This window comes from Perca fluviatilis, chromosome 10 (assembly GCF_010015445.1).
Source record: "Perca fluviatilis chromosome 10, GENO_Pfluv_1.0, whole genome shotgun sequence".
NCBI lineage: Eukaryota > Metazoa > Chordata > Actinopteri > Perciformes > Percidae > Perca > Perca fluviatilis.
The window spans coordinates 21,543,613-21,568,309 of record NC_053121.1 but is presented as its reverse complement, the minus strand read 5'-3'; the positions used below and the strand labels follow the sequence as shown (position 1 = coordinate 21,568,309).

Here is a 24,697-nt window from a genome sequence, read left to right as displayed (position 1 = left end):
AATGAGCAAATGTGATGTTTGGGATACACTAATGCAATTCCACTTCTCAAACATTTCCAATATACGTCCCTCACAGAAAGTTTCTGGTTCTGCTTTCCCAGTCAAAAACATGATCAAACTTTAACTTTTGTGGCTAAGAATGAAAAAGCCAACCTCACAAAATTAATCTTTGCACAGAATCCTGTTCAAAAATCTTATATTTATCGCAAATTTACAAGACAATATAGTGTACAATAAATACATATTTCAATTGCATATGACTGCTTGCCTGCTTCTGAGTGCCTTTATGTGTATCTGTGTTTGCATGTATGCACATTATATATGCCTATGCATGTGGGTTTGTCTTGCAGAGAAGAATAAATGTTTATTGATCTCTACAGCATTAAGCAGTCTTTAACGTCGGCTCCTCTGCCGGCCTAACAGACTGCAGAGGTTTTGTGTCTCTTGTTTATGAACGACATTCATCATCCCTGTCTCCCTTTATATTTATATCTTTGTCTCTCTTTCTCTCCCACCCTGTTTGTATCCCTCCTCCCTCACCCATCCAGTTTCATCTCCTCCGTCACACTTCATGATCAGACCTGGAGACCATAACACCAACTCTCTCTCTGGTTGACTGTTGAAGAATGGTGGTGCAGCTATTTTCGAGGAAGTAGTACAATGCTAAATGGATGAAAATACACAGATATAGGTATAAATTGTGTGTACTGCTGAAATTCAGTAGATTCTTTAAACCCATAGTTAACAAACTTGGTGCCCGAGAGACGTTTGACACCATTGAACAACAAATTCACGCATTTTCATGCCAATTTAAACTCTAAGATGGGAAGTTTACAGCTGTAGAAATCAAAGCATCCTACTTTCTACTATTTAAAAATAGTTGCAGCCCTGGTTGGACTGACGGTAGGCTTTAAATTTTTTTTTACTTTATTTGTTTTAGTATTTACCGTTAACTGATAGCTCATTTATAAATTGACATTTTTGGATACCTATGTCCTGCTGAGGACAAATAGGGAGCATGTCCTTCCGCTGCAAACACCAGCAGCTCCATGGTGATTAAGATATAGGCTTCGGTTTGAAAAAAACTCCCATTGACAAGCAATAGGTGAAGTGTGCATATTTAAAATCTTTGAGATGTGAGCTAGCACTATCCAATCTAAACTCCTTGAAAGTCCTCCTTATAAACATGCCATCCTGGAGAATTTCTTTGCTGCCAGACTCATAGACGTCTAACAGTGTTGTAGTACTCGAGATCGGTCTTGGTCTTAAAGGGATATGTCACCATTGGAAAGATGGATATATCTTTAAATTGGGTCACTTATGTAGTAGAAATGTGAAATTTGTTTAGAAAATGGTGGCTTCTAGGCCGAGAAAAGCCAGAAAATGTGTTTTTGGCTCATGTGGATGAAAGACACCAAATCCCAGAATGCACTTGCTTCGCTGCTTTAGCCTGTACTCCCAAGCCACACCTACCATTTACAGACAGTGAGACAGTCAACTCAACTCAAGTGTGTTTTATTGTCATTTCAACCATATACACGAAACGTTTTCACCGTACCTTAAAATATACACAATTAAAATATATAAAAACGACATTATATAAAAACGACATACAAAACAGGCTACATTTAGTGCACACACATTATATGCTCCGTAAATTTCAGCTAACACATAGCTACTAGCATTAGCGCTTGGTGGGCTGTAAACACAGCCGTAAATTTGTGTGGAATGTAGAATGGTCGGCATTTAACAGTCACAAACTCCACAAGCAGTTAGCAGTTAGTTGGATACAAGCATTTCTGCACCAGGCAGTCCGTGATAACACAGCCCACCTCGACTAGTCTTACCCGGCGACAGAGCAGCCAGCCTGGTAGCTGGATAGTCCGGTACACTGTTGTTCAGCAATGTTTCCACAACGACAAAAACACAGCAGTCTCTGAACTCGCGTTGGGAGTTTCATTCAAGTTGGATGTAGTCCAGTTTGTTGTCTAATGAGCGGACACTTGCAAGCAGGATTGATGGAACAGTTGGCCACCCAGCGTTATCTTTCCACCGGCACACTCGTTCATCGTTCCCCGCTGATGATGTCCCTTCAGATGCATCAAGCAACACCGCTGGTCTCCATAGCCGGCGGGTGAAATTCGCGTAGTGTGTTGAGTATTCCGTCTGTAGTAAAGTGTCCTGCATATTCTCCGATCTGTACCAATGTATCCCGGTGGTACACGTGTGCTGTAGTTTGAATGCACATAATTGTTGTTCTAAAATTTCCTTCGGGATGAATAAATCTATCTATCTATCTATGTAAAAGTTTTCTGCTAAGAAGCCAGTAGTGAGGATTCAAGATGGCTGACGCTTGTTTTGCTTCAGCAATTCTCGGAGAAAGACGACAGTCCAGAAGTAGCTCCTACTACTGGCTGTAGTCCATTGCCTTGGACTAAAAAATCTTCCGATGACGCCAAAAAAATCGTCGTTTTGTGTCATCGGAAGATTTTTTCCAGACCCACAATACCGAGATCTCTCGTCTCAGGGGCACATGAGGGAGGGAAGCACGGTAATTACAAAATACTACCATATTTCTGCTGATACAAAGCTTAATGCTAAATCGGTCAAGTATCCCTTTAAGACCAGTCTCAAGACCACTTTTTGAAGGTCTCGGTCTCGTCTCGGAATTGACTGCATATTTACTCGGTCTTGGATAAAGAGGACTCTGGATTTTATTTTAAGACTTGTTAAAACCACGATTACAGGGATATCACTAATTTGTCTGTGCATTGTTTAATTTTATGTGTTAACATAATTACTGTGATTGGATGTAAAACTTCCTGCTTCAAATGCAACAAATAACTTGATTGACTGATTTCTAATATAAAATGTGTTACTGTTAACCCCCTCTCCCGCCTCCTTAACACATACTCCCAAGAAAGTTAATTCAGGAGACAGGAGAAGCTCTGGCTGTCTGGCACTGGTCTGGTCTTGGTCTTGACTCAGTCTCAACCCCTCAAAGTCTTGGTCTTGTCTCGTTCTCAATACACTCTGGTCTTGGTGATGACTTGGTATTGGTTTAGGTGGTGTATGTGTTTATGACGCATAATTCATGCAAAATTCATATTAAATTTATATTTTATATTCATAGTCTCTCATACAGTAAATAAATAGGAAATGTGTTTAATGTAAAGGTTAAAATTAATGTGATGTAATAGTTAGATTTTAGTCCATTGTGTTTTTGTTTATCTCAGAACTAAAGTTCTCTGTTGTGGTTTCCACTTCTGTGGAATTTGTTAATGGACCAAAGGAAACCTAACGTGTACACATGTTACAGCGCTCTGCTAATTAAGTTGGAGTTTCACTGTTGTCGGAGGTCAAAGTGAACTGTGAAGGATTTACAAAGGATTTAAGAACCTCTTTTCAGGACAAGCAGCCAACGAGGTATTTTATCTTACATGTGAAACCAAGCGGAATTTGTACTTTATTTTCTTCGGTAATGTATAATTAATTTGACGTGCTTACTTTGTTCATTCATGTAGTTCTCACGGCGTGACGTGGATGCATTAAGGACAGAAGAGCAAAGCAATAAACGCCCGTTTCAAAGAACCAATCTGTGTCTGTGTTGTTGTGAAGAGAGCTACAGGTGGTCTTGACAACAACACTGACATCTAATCTCTCCATACCAACAGAGGGAGTTATCATGGGCAGAAATTGGGCATCTGGACAATATATCATTGTAAACATAATTTAAAGTGATATAATAATATGCATTGCGAGCACTTGTTCTACTTATAGCTGCAAAACAATATGTTTTTAATATTTAGAATAACAATAGCACTGATACTTTAATAACATTAGCTTGTTTATGTTTGGGAACCTGATAGCTGATGTTAGCAATGAAATGGTACCAAAATAACGTAAAACTATTATTACACTGGACGAAGTCGTACTTCTTGGAATAATACGGCCAACGTAGGAGTGGCTCGTAATAGGAGGGGCTAGAAAGAAATATTCAGTTGGGTGTCACATACAGTTTCACCGCTAGATGGGAGAAATTCTTACACAATGTAGCTTTAAATAAATATAGTTTTTTCCTATATGTCAGTATGACTTTGAGAACAATGTACTCAATGCATTAATTTCAAACAGACATTACCATAACATTAATAACACAAGCAAACACTGTGACCTTACAATGTACTGTGCTGTGTGGAAAGTTTCACTCAGGAGAAAGAGTTACTAGTTTCCAATCTGTGTGTTTGCCAGCGAATACTCACTCACTGCCCAGACGCCAACAGTCTCCACCCGGGTCTTGGTCGTTGTGCAACAATAAATGTAGATAAACATGAACACTAAATCAACCATACAACACTAAAACCCAGATAACAGAACATTTTTAAAACACACTTGGACTAGGACAGAAACCGTTAAGAACATATATTTTTTTCCCATGAGCCTTTGCATCGCTTCAGCGCAGAACAGTTCAAATGACCCCGCCCCTTCCATACAGAAACTTAACATCCTTAGTTATCGCTGCTTAATACGATCTGTGCACTGCATACTTAAGCTGATTATTACAAACAACTAATGTGATTCACACTTATTCTTTCATGTTTTTTTTATAAAATACGCGCGAGAGGCCGCATCACAAGGAATCTAATAATATTACAGTAATAATAGCAGTACTTTTGGCACCTTTGGTGTCCCCTTCAGGAATTGCTCTTTATAAAGTTTTATGTTTATTGCTCGCCCCAACAGTGAAATGAAATATCCGTCCTTGGCAACCGGACAGCCAGCAGGACATCGGAAACTGGACATTCAAAATTTGGGAGGCAAATTATAATAACACAAACAAACAAAAAAGCATTAAAGGATATCAAATACCAAAAGAGACCAGAACAAATAAATAGAAAATGGCAAGTTCTCTAAGGTCAGTGAGAGTTTTAAGAATGATCCCTTTTGACTTGTAACTAAAGGAAAATAGAAAACAATGCAACAGAAAATAATGAAAATGATGATGTTTAGAAACCAGACAAAATATAGTACATAAACACCAACAACACCACCCCTTCACCCATCAGCCCCTCTAACCCTCCTAACCCTCATGTGGCCACTATCTTAATGGAAATTGATGCAGATGTCAAGTATCTAATTTATGAATCATATGAGGGGATGATCGTGGTACAACTTTGAGCTATATTAGCTAAACCCAAATTCAATGGCTGTCACTATGTTTGCAGGATTATGTCACTGTTTGACTCTGTGCGTGCGTGCGTGCTTGACTGATATAATGTTGGAAAAGTATGATGCGGTATTAGCATCTCATGTACATTTGTGTTCTGGAAAAACAGATCTTAAAATATCTATGGAGACACTAGTAACTGCAATTACATCTGTTTGGGATTATACAGTGTCACCTAATGCTGCTATTGTTGGAGATGATTATCAGTGGCATCTAACCAACAAGCTGTATCTGATGCTTCTGGCTCCCATTTAGGTCTACACCACATTTCAGAATAGCAGCTGCTATCTGATAAAAAAAAAAGGGTTGTAACATATAAGACTCCAAATGAGCATGTGTGTATTCATTCACATGCTGTTCCTTTAGCCGTAATGCCGCCTTGCTGCCATCTTAAGCTAACAGAAGGTGAAGTTGCAAACCTTGGGGATACAAGACTGTCTAATGAAGCCTTAGTCAGCGGACTATAACATTTAGCCCTGGCCCCGGAGAGTTCCCACACACACACAAAGAGGACATACACTTCAGGAACTTCTGTCCAAAATGCCAGCTGCCTGGAGATTGTGCTTAGTTTTGAATCATCTTAATGTGGCTGAAAATGTGTGAGGTAGGAGAAAAGAGCCTGGAGGATGATTAAGCTTTTACTTTGTTATGTCCTTAATGAGGTGATATTCAAATAACCTTTTAAGAGAGGAAAAGCTGGAGGAGAGACAGAGAGCAATGCCTCAAAAAGAGTTTAACATAGAACCTTAGACATGTTTATAATGTTGAATGAAAGACTGCAGGATTTATCAGGTCTGCTTGTTGCTTTCATTTCCCTTTATTGGTCCAGTTATAATGACATCAGCTCCCATCACAGTTTCTGTAATTCTCAGCATTTATTGTCTAGTCAAACAAAACTCAACAACATGACTGGCCAGTGGGAAAAAAAGAAAAAAGTATTCATTCCATCCACTGAAAAAACAAAGATGAAAGGATACAGCTGGATTAGTACAGTACACCTATTCCTTGGCTACCATTGGTAGCAGTGACAGACGGCATTGGGACTGATGATTGTGAAGAGTTCTAATACCTCTTGGAAATAATTACTGGACACTGATTTAAGTAATATCTATAAGAGCAGACTGCAACAATTGGGCATACAATATGATGGAAGATGAAGCAAGTGAAGAGCCAGGCTGTTTGTCTAATTTGCCCCAGGTCGGTGTGTATAAAATACTTTACAATAGTATTGCTGCTGGTTTCCTTGGTGATGGATGCTGGCTGGCACTGCTTTCATAAAACAAGTGTACTGTACCTTTAAAAGAACCATAGTAAGTAACAAACGCCTAATGGTCATTGGTTTAAAGTTTAGTTATTTTTTATATATATTATATACTATTGAGATGTCACTCCATCTAAAACACGACTGCTTTTAAACATCACAACAATAGCTTGTCATACATTTGATCAGTCTATTATTATTATTATTATTATTATTATTAGTAGTAGTAGTAGTAGTAGTAGTAGTAGTAGTAGTATCAGTCCACCTAAAAACAGGCTGGGCACCCTCTCACACACCCATTTTTATTTTAACAGTCCAACAGTTTGCTGTTTTGTGTGCCCTCTTGCTCTAATTTTCAAGGCAAATATTAGAAATCCATACAGTATGTGTGCTATTGTCAAAAAGAGAGGCAGGTGATCTTCTTCTATGTATCTACACAGAAGGGATTCATCTTCTCTTCTGCAGGGGATGTGTTGTTAACGTGAGGCCCGTATCTCCAAAAGAATTCTGCTTGTGAGTTTCTGTTTCTGTGGCTTGTTCATCTTTGTGTTCTCTCTTTTAGAGTCAACAAAGAACAGTTCTCTCTTTTAGAGTCAACAAAGAACAGTGCTTGTTGTATGCATGCAGGCCCCAATAATGTCATGTTAGGGCCATTAGAATGTGATTAAGTCACAGAGAGATAGGGTGGTAGAAAAGCGCAAAACCAAATATGTTCTTAACAGAAAAAGTCCTGAGTTTCTGTTGGCCAGGTAACCTTTGTGAACAGCATTGGAGGTCAACACACTTTCAAATTAACAATGTCAGGTAAAGGTTTTCTTTTTAAAATACTGCTACATTTCAATCATTGGAGACTCCAGATCTATATTGATCCCACTTCATGTTTTCAATGATTCTGGTTTATTATAAATTGGGGCTTCTTTTCATAGTTTCGGCCATGGTTTCTTTTGATTATGATATAATTTCACACACCAAAGTATGTGTGCACGTATAACTACGATAAGTAAGCTAGGCCAAAGTTGAAACAGGAAGTCAATCAACTCTGATTGCTGGTACAACAGACATTTAAGGTTATACATTTACTGTTTGCCTCCTTTGCTTCTCATTCAAATAAGTTTGGCTAACCCGGGGGTTTGCGGGTTTTCTGGTAAACAAGTGGTCGGGGCACATATACCGTGTTGCGTCCACGTTCCCAGATCTCCAGTTACAATACGATCTCCATGTATTGAATGATGGCCACACTATGAAAATATGACCCAAGTTGTTATAAACCAGAGTTATCCATTGATTAAAGATGAGTGGAGCAGAGGAGGGCTCATGGAGGATGAAGGGGACAAGGAGTGGAAGTAATGAAGGGAGCAGGTTGTGGAAGAGGGCTAAAGTGCATCATTATAATGTCCCAGTGAGCATGTGGTGCGAGGTGGACATGTGAGTATGTGTGTTAAAATGTTGTCAGAGCTCTGTTTCTAAGGGGGCACTCAAAGTTCATGATGATGTTTCAGCTTTCAGTTATGGTCTATCTCATCAATGGGAGTGTTGTAATTCTGGAACAGAGGCTGCATGAAGAGGCCCAGTGTTCCGACCACACACACAAACACAAAGATCCACAGGAAAAGACGGTCGATCACCATGGCCACGTACTTCCAGTCTTCAATGATCTGCAGAGAGAGGTCATATTTTAACTGTTGCCACTGTTGTGTTTCCTTTCCTGAACATAAGTCAACTGAATTGTTTTTTGCATAGGAACTTTTGTCTCTGGTGCTTATATTTTGATATACATAATAAAAACATGTAAACAAATTCACAAACCACTGTTGATGGATTTGCTCTGAGGGCAAACCATTTGTACCAAAGCTGCTTTGGTCTTTGCCAGTGTTGTGGCTAGTTTTCCTCATGCTCAATAGTGTAATTAATTGGGCATCAAATTACATGCAGTGCAAATGAATCACCACTGATATAAAACATAACTAAGTCTTTAATTAAGCTAATTAGTGAAAGGCAAACACTCCAACCACAATCATTTCCAAAACACATAGGATGGAGATTATATAGGCCTAAATAAATCCATCACGTAGCATAGGTGGTACTGCCTAGGAAATCAACATTTGCAGACCAAGAAGATTGTTCAGATTGTGTCCGGTTTTAAAATAGGTAACAAGTTACAGTTTGTATTGTAACATCATCATTTCTGTCACTATGAATCAATAAAAAATAATAGATAAATTGAACACAAAGACATAAAGAGGTGGTGATTTGAACTACATGCTAATGTCAACATGCTTAGTTTGTCGTGTTAACATGCTAACATTTACTAATTAGCATTAAACACAAACTACAGTTGATGCTGACTATAATGTTATTTGTTTTGGCAAGTATTTGGTTGTAAACCAAAGTATTGGATTAAATAATAACTTTGACATGATGATAGTGCAAGAGGAAATGTGAGTGGATTGTTATCACAATTCATTCTGTGGGAACCTGAATGTCTATACAAAATTTTATGACAATCCATCAAATAGTTGTTGAGGCATGTCATGTAAATGTTAACCACATGGTGGCCCTAGAGGAGAAATCAGGGATCACCACGGTCATTAGATGTATCATATTTATGTTTGACTCAATCCATCATGTCAATGCTGAGAAATTTCACTGCATAATTAAACATTATGACCTGCTCATGGTGTTAAATGGAAAGTCAGGGGATCAACAAAGTCCACCCAGTGGGCACCATGAATGTCTTTACCAAATCTTATGTCAAACCAATAAATAGCTGTCAAGATATTTCACTCAGAAACACAAATCTTACACAAAGCTAACAGTAGCCCCAGAGAAGTGGTGGACTGGCCAACAGATTAATATTGCTATCCATATAGCCATGCTGCTAGTGTGGCTTCACTTTACTCTATCCTATCTATCTGTTTGTGGCTAGCCTGCCACAACAAACAACAAGCAGGTAAAAGAAAAGTTTGTGAAGAATGCTGCATATATTTAGACCTATGCCACACATGCAGATACACTTACCCCTTCATCATCATCCTCGCTTTTCATCTTCTCAGCAATGTAGCGCACACCATCCACAGCATCCTCCACATCAATGTTGCACTTGAGCGTCATCCTCTTCCTGAACTCCGTGTTCTCTGGCAAGTCGCCGATCCTCCAGCCGTAGCTTTTGGCCGACTCCTCGTTCACAAAGAAGGATGAGGGGGAATCTACCATTCCTGCAGGACTTCCAGAACCTCCCTCGGCTCCATGCAGCTTCTGGTCAGAGTATGATCGCTGCTTGTGTCTTTTCCGGAACTTCTCACGGATGTTGGAGCTACCAGGTCTCCGCATAAAGAGGTAAGAGGGGAGCTGGTACAGGAAGATGCGCTTGACCCAAGGAGGCATGGTGTGCGTACTGGGGGACCGATGGTGCACGTTGAGCACACAAACGCTGGTGACGATGGAGAAGGTGACCAGCACCATTGAAAACATCAGGTACTTTCCAATCAGAGGCACTGCTAAAGACGTGGGTGGTACAATCTTTGAGATAAGGAGTAAAAACACAGTCAGGGCCAAGAGGACAGAGATACAGAGAGTCATCTTCTCACCACAGTCTGACGGGAGGTAGAACACCAGAATAGCCAGCGACGTGATCAGGATGCAGGGAATGATCAGGTTGATGGTGTAGAAAAGAGGTTTTCTCTTGATGATAAAGTCATAGGTGATATCCAGGTACCTGATGTCATTAGGGTCTTCATTCTTGCGTCCAGGCAGTGAAACAATATCCCACTCCCCACTGGGTTTGAAGTCGTCACGTGAGGCGAAATCACTGAGAAGGATGAGATCGATCTCAGTGTGGTCGTAGGTCCAGGAGCGAAACATGAGGGTGCAGTTCTGCTGGTCAAAAGGGAAATCACGGACTTCAATTTTGCAGGCCGACTTGTAGATGGCTGGTGGGAGCCAGGCCACCTCACCGTTGTTGGAGACTACGGCATTACAGTAGAAGGAGACTTCATAGGTCCCGTCAGCACTGAAACGGAAGAAGGTAGGAGGTAAGCAAAGAAAAGGAGAAATATTAAGTAAAAGCACTCAAAGAGAAACTAGTAGGAAGAGGCAAGAAGAGGATATCTCGGTTAACTTACTTTATTTAGCCTGCTTTTTAGATTGTTGAATTGTTACTGAATACTTTATCCATACTTTATCCACCTCCTCACAAACATATACATGAATATTAAAATGTTGTCAAATCAACAATACCAAAAGGTTAGCTTACAAGGAGGAGGTTGGGATGGCGGACAAAGCTGGTAGCTGAGCCAGTGATGGGGAAGCATGAATAGAGAAGCTGATCACCTTATGCAAGTGTGACTTCAGTGCTTTGACTGATAGCTTCATCACGCTGTTAACTGAGAGGTTCTTCCACACTCTTCCTCACCTTACTTAATGAGAACCACTCCACTGTATTTCTCTAGTTGAAATCTATGTAATCATTTGTCAAATCCATTAGTACACGTAAACAACAGAATCATAACTGTCACAGTGTTTCTGCAGAGGAGACACATGCAACAGTTTTGTGTGTTGGAAGTTAAAGGATGTTTCATGATCATCTCAAGGGAGGAGCTCAACCTGGGGCACATCCCAGCAACATGGCAACAACTGCCCTCCTCCCCCTTACCTCAAATCTGCCGAGACTGACTTTTTTCCAAGGCTGAAGGTGCTGCATTATAGATAAGTGGCCTATCAATTATAAAGTAGGTCAGGAATCCAACCATCACACTCGGACTCTAATGCTTTGGGCCCTGCTGTGAATGTGCAGACTAATTAAAAATGCAGAGGCCTCACCTGCTTACTGCAACCTCTGGTCCCCCACACTTGGCCAGAGACCTCGACCTGAAGTCGTAAAGTAGTGCTGATTATCTCCTATCATTTTGCCTCTTAAGCCATTATGCTCTTTATGGGGTCTTTAACTGCCCAGCAATTGCGGCTCATAAAAGTGTAATGCCTACCACTCCTGTATAAAGTGTGGGCTAACACTGCTGACCAAAACACAAAAGCTACGCATCCACACAGCTGTGAGCCTGTCAAAGTTCATTCTTTATTCTTGAAACTGCTGATGATCATGTGGTATGATTGAAAGCTCCAGAACAACTAAAGGGATCTTTCTTTGTTTTTGTTTTTTTAGCTATCTCAATCTAACTAACATGTTTGCATCTACCCAATCAAAGTATTCCAGTGGTGTATGAAGTACTTTGATCTTTTACTTTCTAAGTAAAAGTTTTCATTTGAATAGGGACAGATGCTTAGACATTGACATTTGTACAACAAATCTCCCATGTACAAGTAAAAGTACAAAAGTATTACTTGCTAAATATACTTATTCTTAAGTATTCTTAAGTACTCATTCCACAGAAAAATAGCATGACCAATGGCCATGGATTATTTTACTGTTGTAGCTGCTCGAGGTGAAGCTTGTTTTAACTACTTTACATACAGTTAGCTAGTTTAGTCCATTAGTCCAGTGGTTCCCAACCTAGCGGTTGTGCTCCCTCTAGTCTATGTCGACAATGTTTCATGTCCCTCATTTTGGCCGGATGTGCGTCACCTTAAGCTTAGCGCCGCCCAAGACAATTGTGATTGGTTTAAAATAAAATGCCAATAAACAAGTGCACATTTTTCTCCTATCCCGGAATGCTGTGTGGACTAGCCAGACCCTCCTCCGCAGTGCTGTGGAGGGGGGTCTGGCAATGCGAGACTATGCTCCCTCCAAAGGATCACAAGCTATATCTGAGGGGTCGTGAGATGACTAATAGGAGAGGAAAGAAGAAAAAACATTATACATAAAAATACTTTTTATGTATAATGAATTATTTTCCTTATAAGGACTCATATTCTAGCCATCACAATTAAATCAAGAAAAACAGACCAATCAAAGCACCATTTCTAAAATTAAGTAGATAGCAAAATTGTGCTTAAAATTTAAGACCTTGTTTTCTCCGTACTTTAGTGGGTAATGTTAATGTAATGCTAACTATAATGTTATGATTAAAATTAACTGTTAATGTTAAACTGTTAAAAGAATCTAGCAGATGGAAAAGACCCAGGTGTTGACCTATATGGGTGACAGATGAGGTGAGTCTGCCAGTGGATAGAGGCAGTGGGGCTAATTTATCCATGAATGAACTTATTACAGCAGTAACATTCTCATGTATTGATTTGATTGATTGATTGATTGACTATTTTATACAGCTGCAAGATGATTTTTAGATAGTGAAAACTTTACTCCTCACATCAATGTTTTGTTGTACTGAGTAGTTTGAATGTGGAGAGAGGGGGTTCCAGTGCATTGATTTCTATTGACACCTATTATTGTAAAGGCTATGATTTGATTGTATTGATCCAATGTACATATCATAATCCTGAACCATGTTGTAACTTTCTGTAAAACCTGTAATCTTTAATCCCTTAAAATATCACTCATCATCATGAGACTCTGCAGACAGTCTAGACAGTGTTAACAAAACATTTTGGTTGCATTCATTATCCTAAAAGAGGTGAAAAGTGGGATAAAACACTGAGATAAGAGGATAGAAAAAATAAGAGGATATGAGAAAACATTTCAGGAAAATGGGGCTTTTGAATAAAGTTGCTCATTGTTTGTGTTTTGTTCCTCTTTTAATCACTTAGTTTTACACATACACACAAACATACATGCACATTATGTCTTTTAGAATCAGACGTACTTGTTGTAAAGGACGATGTCCGGCAGCCAGATGTGTTGTGACGGGAGCCGGATTTTCTTGATTCCCTCGTACTCTTCAGGGTCCCACATTAATCTGTAGTCAGTCCATACCTGATGGCGAAGTGAACACACACATATGCACACATTAGAAATAGAGTAATTTAAAAGAGACATACATGCAAATAGAAAAAAACATAAACATAGCAGTTCATGCATAGCAATACATACACTGGTTCAGTCAACCCTTATCTGGCAAAACAAAGCATTTTAAACAGTTGGACACACACAGAAAAGAGAACAAGAGGATGAGTGGGGACACAAACCTGACTGAGCCAACAGTTGGTGGTCATAATCTGCTCCCTCTCATTCTGAAACACAGACAGGATGAGGGTTTGTGGATGGCTGAACTCATCCTAATAGAATAATCCTCCACCATATACTTTCTTGAATTATCCTAAAGGTCCCATGGCATGAAAATTTTACTTTATGAAGTTTTTTAACATTAATATGCATTCCCCCAGCCTGCCTATGCTCCCCCAGTGGCTAGAAATGGAAATAGATGTAAACCGAGCCCTGGGTATCCTGCTCTGCCTTTGAGAAAATGAAAGCTCAGATGGGCCAATCTGGAATCTTGCATCCCTTTCTCTGCTTTGCCCGCCCAGAGAATTTGGCCCACCCATGAGAGAGAGACATCATGGCTTTCAAACGAGCAAAGTGGCAGTTGGTCAAGGCCACACCCCCACCCTCCACCATGCCCGCCCCTCTCTCCTCCTCAATAGCTACAGCCACAGAAATGGCACATACTAAGGATAGCTCATTGTGGGACTGGCTCTAGTGGCTGTAATTCTGCACCAAGGCTGAATTTCAGGAAAGAGACTTCAGATACAGTATTAGGGGACCACTAAGGCCTGTATAAAAGCATTCAAAGAGCATCATGTCATGGGACCTTTAAATTAGCAAGATTTGCATCTATAATAACAGCATATGTGGATTTGGATAGAGTGTGTGTTTCCTCACCACGTTGATCAGCTGGGCCAGAGACACCTGGATGTAAATGGTGACCTGCTGGCTATTGTTGACAGCTGGTCTGATCAGCTTGTTGTAGCGGTCTGGTGACAACAGGTGACTCACCAGCCGCTCCTCCACCTCTGCACACAGGGCAGCTGCACATACACAAACACACACACACACACACACACACACACACACACACACACACACACACCAGAAAAAACAGAGTTGAAAAACAACTATGTGTATTATGTAATTGTTCATTGGTCCAATCATGTACTATATGAGCCAACAGTCTGCAGTTTTGAATGAAAACACACAGACTGTTGGTTCTCCATTGTTTGGCCAACCTTACACCAACACTTACTGACATATTGCCACATTCATATTATTTAGTAGTATGTTTCATTTATTCAGACCATTACAAAAAGCTTTAAAAAAACATTAGTAAGTAATTCTGAAAAAACATTATATCCCATAAATGTTATCTGTCTAAGCCTCATGGGAGCTATTCAATGTATTCTATTTCATTAGGCTAAAATATCCTCTGGTTGTTACGTATGTATTTCATTCTGTCACATACCTTTCAAAAAATGTCCAACCTTTCCAACTACAGCCCTGCACAACTGCATCAAAGGACTTCCGTAATTTCATCATCTCAGTGGAGTGAGTATTGAGATGCACTAATATCAGGACAACATGGTGTGTTGAGGGTGCCTTACATTGAATAATGAAACTCTTGATTATGAAAAAAAAAACTAAATAACAGGAGTATACACACACACACACCACACAAACACAAACACACACATGCCCAGAGGTGAAGCTATGTTTATATCTCATGCTGTAAGGCTCACCAATTAGGTCCTTAGATGTAATACGTGTGTAATGAGAGTAATGTGAGTGTGTGCGTGTCTCTGATCTGTTTGTGAGATCACAGACATGATGTAACAGTGTATTTAATGGCAGTCCAACACACATAAACACACATATAAAACTATACCTACTTCCCACCCAGGCATTTCACTGTATAGTGTAAATTGCATATATTGCTTGTTAACAATGCATGCAATCTGCAATCTACAGTATATGACAATAATGAGACACATTTGAACCAACACACATGCACATGCCCATTCACACACACACACACACACACACACACACACACACACACACACACACACACACACACACACAGCCACCACAGGGCTGATTTTACCCATTTAATCAACAAAGCACAATGTCTGGGTCACAAGTGATAGTGAATGGTTTAAAACATGGACGTTGCTAGGCTTTTATACATTTTAAACTTAGGGAAATAATTTTGGAGTCCCTTGTTTTGGCTTGTGTATTTAAGAAAAGAAACTCTCTCCAATTAAAATGCTCCATTAGAACTGACTATTACAAAAGCAGTTCAATCAGGAGGGACCTAATTTTGAGTGAACAATTATTTAATGACATGAGCACAATAGAACTGATACATGAGAAAAGTATTTGGCGATTAGACTTCATCGTGACATCATTGAATTCCCACATCATTCATTCATCACATTTTAGAGGGGGTCGAGAAGCCTTGAGTATTGTGGGATACCCCTGATGGAGTCTAGACACTGGTGGTGATGGTGATGACTGAAGAGGATGCTGAGATCTGGATGAATGAGAAGAGGAGCAAGCTCTGGTTAGCTCAGACCTGGGAGCTGGAAATGATGAACTGGAGGTGAACGGGGAAGAGGAGGGTCACGACGACTCACACTGAAATGAGAGCTAACAGCAACGAAGGAAAACATTTAAGTATTGACAGCAAGAAGGTGATTGTCTGATAGAGATTGTGGCTAAATCTGGTTGGTTTAACTAAAAGAGTACACAGCCCTAATCAGCCGATAATGGTCAGCAGGAGAGAGAGAGGTACAGTGAGGTGAATGAGAATGAGTGAGTAACATAAGATAGTCTTCCTGACTGAACTTACGCTAAGCTTCATATCTTTTACATATGATCTGACATTGCCCAATGATTGCAGAGTTTTGGAAGTATATTACTACAACTACCTCATAAATTATAGAAACAAATCCTAAAATGTGGAGACTTGAACCCATTGCAAATAAAACTGACTGTGACTCTGATTTCCACCTTTTTATGGCTCAATATCTACATATCTTCCTCCATTGAAAATAGAAATACTAACCTGGTTTGCTCTTGTGCTCCCATACAAGCAACAATCTCTCTGTCACAACCGCTTTCATAAGCGGTCAAAAGCCTTTTCTCTCGTGTCTTGTACCTGTTCTTTCCTCTTTTCTTTTATCAGTTTTTATATCCCTTGTTATCTGGAAGGCTTTTGTGCTTCATAAATAAAGTTTGCTTGACATGACAGTTGGCTTTGGCTTTTCTGCTTAATTTACTTGATATTGTATACACTGGAGGTGACAAGAAAGAAATGGGAGAGGTGGATTACATAAGAGGTCAATACAGTGTGTATCTCACCATAACACTTCATCTTCAAAAAGTAGCTAAAGTATGATAATAAAGATTAATCTTAATCTCATAGTTATATTGGGAACATGAACAAGACACCAGAGAAGTAACTAATCTCTATAATTATGGATAAGTCTGGACCTTTACATTCAGCTGAGCACTGAAGTAATAATATCTGTCAGTCCCCCAGTCATTTATATTTCCTGTCATTCTCTCCTTGTCCAGCACTTGCACACCTGCTCCCAATTTGCTCATCAGGTCCCCAGACCCTCCCTGCCTACCTGCCTGTTACCACATATCTTTGATCACAGCGCTAGTAAACTTTGCTGTTACTCTCGCTGTTTGTCTGTGAGGCATGCATTTATGTCCACACCTTGCTTCACTGAGTTGTTGATATCAGTAACAAGTCAAGGCAAGTCACGTGTCTAATGTCTTTCTAATACATTTCTTTTGTGTTGTTCTCTCACATAACTAAGACTAATAGAAGTGTAAAAAATAGGCCAAGGGACATCCATGAAGGGGTCCCCAATATATTCTCTAATTTGTATGGGTCCTTGGCTGAAAGAAAATTGAGAACCTCTGCTTTAAAACATATGTTTTTTTTGTTTCATGACGTGTTTTGGAAAACTAAGCATCACACAGCCAAACTTACTTTTAGCTAGAGACCTATATCTGAAAACAACCATTCAAACAACCATTCAAGACCTGGAAGACAGATGATTCAGCAAGTGACCAGTCAGGTGTAGGAAGAAATTATGTTGATGATGCAGCGATAGATAAAAACTGTCAGTCGTCTATTGTGTAGCCTACTGGAAGTGACGTCTGTCCAGACCACAGCGAGCACAGAGGAAACTGTGGTCTGCCTTTGTCATCCAACAAAATTCACCTTTATCCAACAGAAAAACTGATGAAAGGTTTGGAGGCGATCTGATTCTAAAACCTCTGTAATTGAAGAGTTTTGCAGTGGTTTCCCTCATCTAATTGCCTTGAATAGTCTAAGCTGTAGAGTTTGACACTATCCTAGCATAACATATGACAGCTATACGACAGCTGTATGGCCATGTTTAATTTCAGCTGCAAAAGGCACAACATGTACAGTAGAAGACATTGTGTATTGTCAATCATTCACATTAAAACAGCTGTGCAAACATGTCTGAACTGACTTCACCATTAGACATCCCAAATTTGTGCAGTTGGCATTTTTGGGGAACTACAAATATTGTTTATTTTGACATGCACTGTTTTTTTTAGCAATTCTGCCAACTGTCATATCACTAATATGTCCAAGATGAAAATGTTTTCTGAGATATGTCAGGATCAAAGTGAAAATGAGGCACTGAGCTTTGAAGGAAAGAGAGATATATTGTACACTTGCTCAGTCCAGATTAACCTCCAGCAGGCTTCCATCTGAAAAGGAGACAGCAGAAGTGTCTGACATCAGAGAGACTATGACATGACACTAAACCTCGAGGGTAAATGTCTTCAGAGAGTTCTGAAACCCAGAGCTCTGTCTGGCAGGATTAGACGAAGCCGAGGCAGAGACACATTAAAGGAGAAGAGGATATACACACAATAAACAACAAACATCAGCAAGGAGTGTTGGATCAAACAATTACCAGATTAGTATAATCATCTGATAAAATGAAATAGGATCATGCCGTATTATGGTGATGATTCATGGGAAATCACAGTTATACAGTTTGCTTAAGGGGATCACATCCTGGCAACAATTCATTGTTTATATGCAATAAGGGCGCAAGCTGCTGTATAATGGTACACAGGTTTCTTGTCTTAATTAAAGCAAGTTTTTGGTTGCTTGGGAGTTGAGACGACACTGTCTATAAATCCTGTTAGTCCAGCTCATTGTTTCAGCTTTATTTGTTGTTGTGCTTTTGTTAATTGCATTAAAAGCCTCAATAAAAAGCAAGAGCTTCTAAACCGCCAAGGAGTGACTTAAAGTTGGCCGCAAAGATGTAGAGAACTGTCAGAAACCTGTTTAGTATGTTATTGAACTACAAACTTTATCTGTGCCGCTAAAATGAATGATGGCTTCAATTACAGGGCCATACCACTGACTGCACACATGAAGTTCATTTTACGCATCATGAGGAATAATAATAACATTAACATGTCTTCTGTGTATAAATTCTAAATAAAAAAAGTAACCCTGATGACACTGATGGCTTGCAGAAAGCCTGAATTACCATTGGGCTAATGACGTTTAAAAGACATGGTTATTTACCAGGCAGGGATGGTCAAACACAAAAATAATAATATTAGTTTCATCATGCGAACTGTAGGAACCATTGTTTTATATCCGTAGGGACTAAAAATCTATCTGGCCTTTGCTGCATCAATTTTGATCATTCTTTTGTTGTCCCCTCACTTTATGAACGGGCAAAACTAAATCACTGGAGTAACCCTTTAATTTCAGCACATAGCATATACTGTTGGTTGCTTGGTATTGTTTAGAAAAAACTAAAGCACAAACAATTTCTTTTATTTATTAACAAATCCTTATCCAAACCACCATGGCCTGCAGTGTGGCCTTTGCTTTAGTGGCTTCAGCCTTTGTTTTTCTCTGGAGCTCACTGATTTCTGCCAGAGAGAAATAGGATATGTCATGTTGCCTTAAAATGTAAAGAGGAGGGCATAAAGATAAACCCAGAACAAAAAAAACTACTAAACCGTGAAAGACAAATTACTGTTTGTGACAAAGTAGAAAGGACTGAGGAAGAAGTGCAGTATGGGCTGTATGGAGTGATGTAAGAGTTTGACAGTAAATGCTAAAATGGTAGATGAGACTAAAATGAGATGGTATGAGGTAAATGTAAGTAGAGACGGAGCATTAGGGAGTCTACCAGCAGGTCCCATCACACATGTATGCACACACACACACACACACACACACACACACACACACATATATACACACACTCTTGTCTGCCTCGCTGCACTCTCCCCACCTCAATAATTCATCGCTGCAAAAATAAAAATGCCATCATCTCACAAGCGGAGACTCAAACACAATCAAAGATTATTCTCTGTGCCTTTCTAAACCAGATCAAATCAACACATCAGTCTCCATCACAACATACAGAATGTGTAAAACGTGACAAAACAAACATTCGTCCATTTGCTTTGTTGCTGCTGTGTTTGGGTGATGCAAATGGACAGACAGGCTGTCATCATCAGCCCAGTATATAGAGATCCATCCTGTAGGTTCTTTTTTAGTTTAGTGAATTATTCAATGTCTTGGCATCAGGGCTGGCCTTTCTTGAGCCAAAACAATTTAGGATTCAGCTGTCTTTGGCTTTTCTCAGTACACTGACCATATCAGTCATGTTTTAAAAGACACCCACGTGCCACTCATATGCATCTGTAGCCACATGGTCAAGTTCTAGCAAGACATTTTACATTGCTCACAGTGCATCTACTGCCTATGTGTTTTTTAGTATCTCATGGGATTTATGTTGGTTGTTTGCCCTCAAACTTTTCAGAGACAGTGCATGCTCCATCTGTGAGGATAAAACCAACTATTCTTTTACTCCAATGATTTTCTTTATCTGTCACAACCTCTCCCTCATGTCTTTCTGTCCTGCTCTGCTCTTTTCCTCTTAGCAGCGACAGGAACAGAAGTGAGATAATGGCAGCAGAATACATGGCTTTCTTCTGTTCTCAGCTCCCTGAGTGTTACTCTCACATTTAACCACTGCTTAAGTTTCTTCAAAATACATCTGATGCAGCTCTCTCTGGCTGGAAAACCACTAATATCTCCCTTAATCTGCCTCCTTTCTTTCATTCAAAGACCATCATCCAAACCAGTGTGCCAACGCAATGACTAATACTTTACTATAAAGTGTTGACTCATTGGTGCCAGGCTCTCTTGACACAACACACATATGCAGTTATGAGAAAGCAGATTTTAAATTCATGAGAAACAACAGCCTTAGAATAACCCGAGGGCAAAACTTAGAGATGCATATTTCTGCCCACATGTAAAGCATTACCCAAGGGCTAGAAGCAGAGTCTGAGTCGTCACACGCGGATAGCGTGTGATTTTCCCTCCTACACTCCGAGGCGTTTTGCAAGCTTTTTAATCGGCAACACTTTATCAGGTGTAACCATAGCACACATTAGCAGATTTACTACAGCTGATACAGAGAGAGAGAGAGAGATAGAGAGGACAGGAGACAGAGGAGTGTGTGATGAGGAACTCAACATGTCAGATAAGTTACAGCATAAGAGGAAAAATATGAGATGAAATAAAGAAAGAAATTTGGCATGCAGGAAGAGACTGCGAGTTACACAAAGAGTGACAAGAGACAGAACGACAGAAAGCAAATACGTCACAACAAAGTGGCTGCCTGGATTTAGTCATTTTACTTTAGCAGCCAGAGTGAAGTTTGATAAGAGTGACAGGCATGCCATGCCTCAGCTGCAGACAGAGCACAGGTGATAGTGAACAAGTCCTAGAAATAAGACCAAGTTGGATCTGTTAGACAATAAAAAGGTACAAAATGATCAAGATAAGGTTACACATGGAAGGAAAATAGGGGGTGGGAACAATTAGAAGGAGCCTCCAATGCACAAATTGTAGTCCGTACTTGATAACTTCATCTAGAGCGTGTGGAGAATGTGCTCTCTAAATCAAGACTCGCTTAAAATAAGCTGAAGACTTAGGGATTTTATAATATTGCTGATGCAAGATTTAGATGCACATGTAAGGTGGAAGGGAATGAAAAAAGGAGAGGGCCATAAGGTTATAATGACAGGCAAACCACAAGTAAATAGAGAGCAGAGTAACAAGTGAAACCTGACCTTCATCTGCATAATGTCCCCCCAGTGAACTTAATGTGTGTGCTGTTTTAGTGACATAAATAAACACACCTCGCTAATTATAAATGTATGTTTTTCTGTACAATTACCAACTTTTTCAGATAGTTAAATGAGGATTTTCCACAGAATCCCAAAATGTGACTAGTTTATTTTTAATTTAGCCTTTTTTTCTTTTCTTTTTTTAAATTATATCAATTTATATTTCTATTATGTGCACACAGCATGCCATTATTCCAATGAAAACCAGTCCATCAAGTCCAGTCATTGAATTTGAAGAAGCAGACACAATGGGTCCTTGGGTTTGCCCTGTTGAGCGCTGCAGCAGCAGATAATGCATTGACACGTTGACATCCCATTTCAGCACCATAGACAGCTCCTAAACGGGATTCCCCTCCCTGCCTGATTTAGGACCATGGAAAGCGCCTCATGCATTGCTTCGATTGATAGAAACAAAAAAGAACATGCTTCTACTGGTGCATCATCTGGTAGAAGTGCACTAAGTTAAGGTTCAGTCCATTTAGATCCCTGTTATTATCATCAGAAGGCATTGGCACACACTACAGGCCATTAGGCACAGTCATGAGATTTCATCAAGTAGGTGTGTGCTGTCCCCAATTAGAGCCACTACATCCAACAGGGAAGGGAATTATGTGCAAAAGCACTGCATCCTTTTCCAACATCACAACCATGCGGGTATTAGGCAATTCCATTATGACTCCGTGAGTTTGTTGTTTAAAAAGGAGCAAGTTTGTTAATTGAGGCGTGCTGTAAAATCACGTGCTAAACTGTCTGACGCACGGAAATGCCACTATATTTCCCCACCGGCATGCTTTCCGGTATCACGTGCTGCCTGTAAAGTTAAAATGTTGCTTAAACATTTCCGCAAAATTTTAAAAGTCACAGAGAGAATTAGCTTTAGCCTATAGGAGCGGAGCTTTGGTTTGTCATAGCTACAAAGCACATGTGGCATTCAATTAAATTAATTCATAACCCTTACCAGACTTACTATTACTATATTAATTGGCATGCACAGAGCCCAGGGAGAGTGTGCTATTTTACAATGGACAGCCCAAGACCGTGTAATTAAAGCCCTAAAATATAAGCCCCCCCTGCCCCGTCCCATTCCGGGAAGATTTGAACTCACTTGTCACGGTGATAACCAGGAGAGATAACGCTGCTTTCACCGGGACTGCCATCGCTTCCTCCCCTCCAGTGCGACAGACACACGAAAACTTGCAGTCAGATGGAGAGTGTTTCTCGCGTGGGTTTTCTTCTTTCTTACGCCCGATGTGAAGTAAGTAAAGAGTGAAACAAAAAAATAAGAAGGTAGTCTGGATTATAGCGGTTTCATTGCAAGGGATTTCGCTAATGACGACCGGTAGCTGAGGCTCGGAGGCATGGAGAGCAACACTGACTGAGCCCAGAGAGGAGGAGGCTGGATGCTTTCTGCCAGAGCGCACCAACTCCCCCGCTGGTCCTGGAGCTGTGATTGCGCGCAGCGGAAACAGATCAGAGTCTCCCTTAATTCTTATTGAGCGATGCAAACAACGTTATCCCCGGGAATATGGGTCAGGAGCTAGTGGGGATACGCCAGTCCTGTTATCGCCGAAGCGGCCATTCTTCAGATAAAAGATTTCAGCGCCCCGGTCCTCACATCGCCCTGCCCGCCCTGTGCGCTCCCCCGTCGGGCGTCAGTTTCACTCTGTGCCGTCTCGATCGACACAGTGTGACATGACAACAAACAGGAAGCGATAACAGTCAGAAATCCCCCTCGGGAAGACGTTTACTGTAATACCCAGCAGCCATTGAAACCAACCTTATCTTCTCTAATCAAAGGAGAAATCCCCTCATTGAAAATTTACTTTAAGTTAATTAAAACATACTTTTACTATAAGAAGCTCAGGAGGGAGCAGCTGCAGGAAGCCAAAGCCTTTTTGTTTTGTTTTTAGCAGTGGCTAAAACAACAAAAAGAAAACGTTATCTTTTTCAATTATGTACCCTGTTAACTGATGACAAAATAAAATCATTAAACCCAAAGAATATAGGAGCAAGTCTTTGGCAGCAAGTCAATTTCTATCTGCATTAAGCACATTGTTTCTCAGTTGTTTGTTCCCTCACTGAGGCTGGGAAGGATGAGGGTGTGGAGGTCATGACGTTTCTTATAGAAAGCATGACAACCTTTAGGTGTTGTCAGAACTAGAAATAGTCCAGTGAATGTGAATGTGTATGTTTTATTGATCCCTATGGGGCAATTGTCCACTGTGATTTCACACCACCATCACCACAGGGAAGGCAAAGGTCAGGGTCAGGGATAACGTTAAAGCCGGGGATAAATAGTGTTTAAGGACACTTCCGCATCATATAGACCCATAAAAGACTCCTAAAATCAAGAGGCTACCAAAGCTGATAGCTTATTGTCAAATCTCAGTCTTGGATCAAGTGTTTAAATTCATCAGAAAACAAAGACAAGCGTGGTAATAATAATAAGAAGCAAAGCAATAACTGCTAATCAGATCAACTACAGTTTCTCTCTGTGTGTGTGTGCGTGTGTGTGTGTGTGCATGCATGTCAATGCAATATAACTGCGTCCCCATGGGGATATGAGCAGGAGGAAGACATGGCCTTAAATGTGCTTCACAAAACAACTCCAGATAATTAATTCCACTGTGTGGACATAGAGGAGGAAGAGAGGAAATAAAATAAAGAAATAAAATGAGGTTGCCATCCTCAAAGATTGTGAAGAGAATGAAAACATTTTCTGTAGACTGTGGTCCTTTTTTAAAAAAAACTTATACAATAAATGTGGAGAAAAAGGTGAGGAAATTTGGGGAAATTAACTTTCACTGTCTTAGAGAGAGTTCAACACCACTCTCAGATATTAGAAAGGTATCAATGTTGTCATCTAACTCTCCGCAAGAAAGCAAATAAACATATTTCCCAAGATCACAGACAGTGTTCCCAAGAGTTGGAAAAAGAAGCAAAGCAACCAACTTCTGAACAAATGCTAACATGTGCAGTCAAGAGAAGATGCTGGAACACAGTGTCTAACTCTCACCTGAACTTTGGCCTCACCTCATACAACAGAGGCATTGTACAGTTCATACATTCATGCACACACACACACACACACCATAAAATGAACCTCTGGTCACAGCTCCAAATTTAACCAAAT

The 24,697-nt window shown here is 40.1% G+C and overlaps 1 protein-coding gene across 1 annotated transcript; it reads right to left on the bottom strand.

Annotated features, from left to right (window-relative positions):
* Positions 1–6,011: 6,011 nt before the first annotated feature.
* On the bottom strand, positions 6,012–23,319 carry LOC120567432 (neuronal acetylcholine receptor subunit beta-2-like). The gene is made up of 6 exons (XM_039814404.1): positions 22,670–23,319; positions 14,221–14,366; positions 13,527–13,571; positions 13,205–13,314; positions 9,507–10,497; positions 6,012–8,143 (listed from the first exon to the last, which is right to left on the bottom strand). Exons 1-6 carry the CDS (start codon positions 22,719–22,721, stop codon positions 7,991–7,993), a joined length of 1,497 nt encoding a protein of 498 aa, XP_039670338.1. The 5' UTR covers positions 22,722–23,319; the 3' UTR covers positions 6,012–7,990.
* Between the last annotated feature and the right edge of the window lie 1,378 nt (positions 23,320–24,697).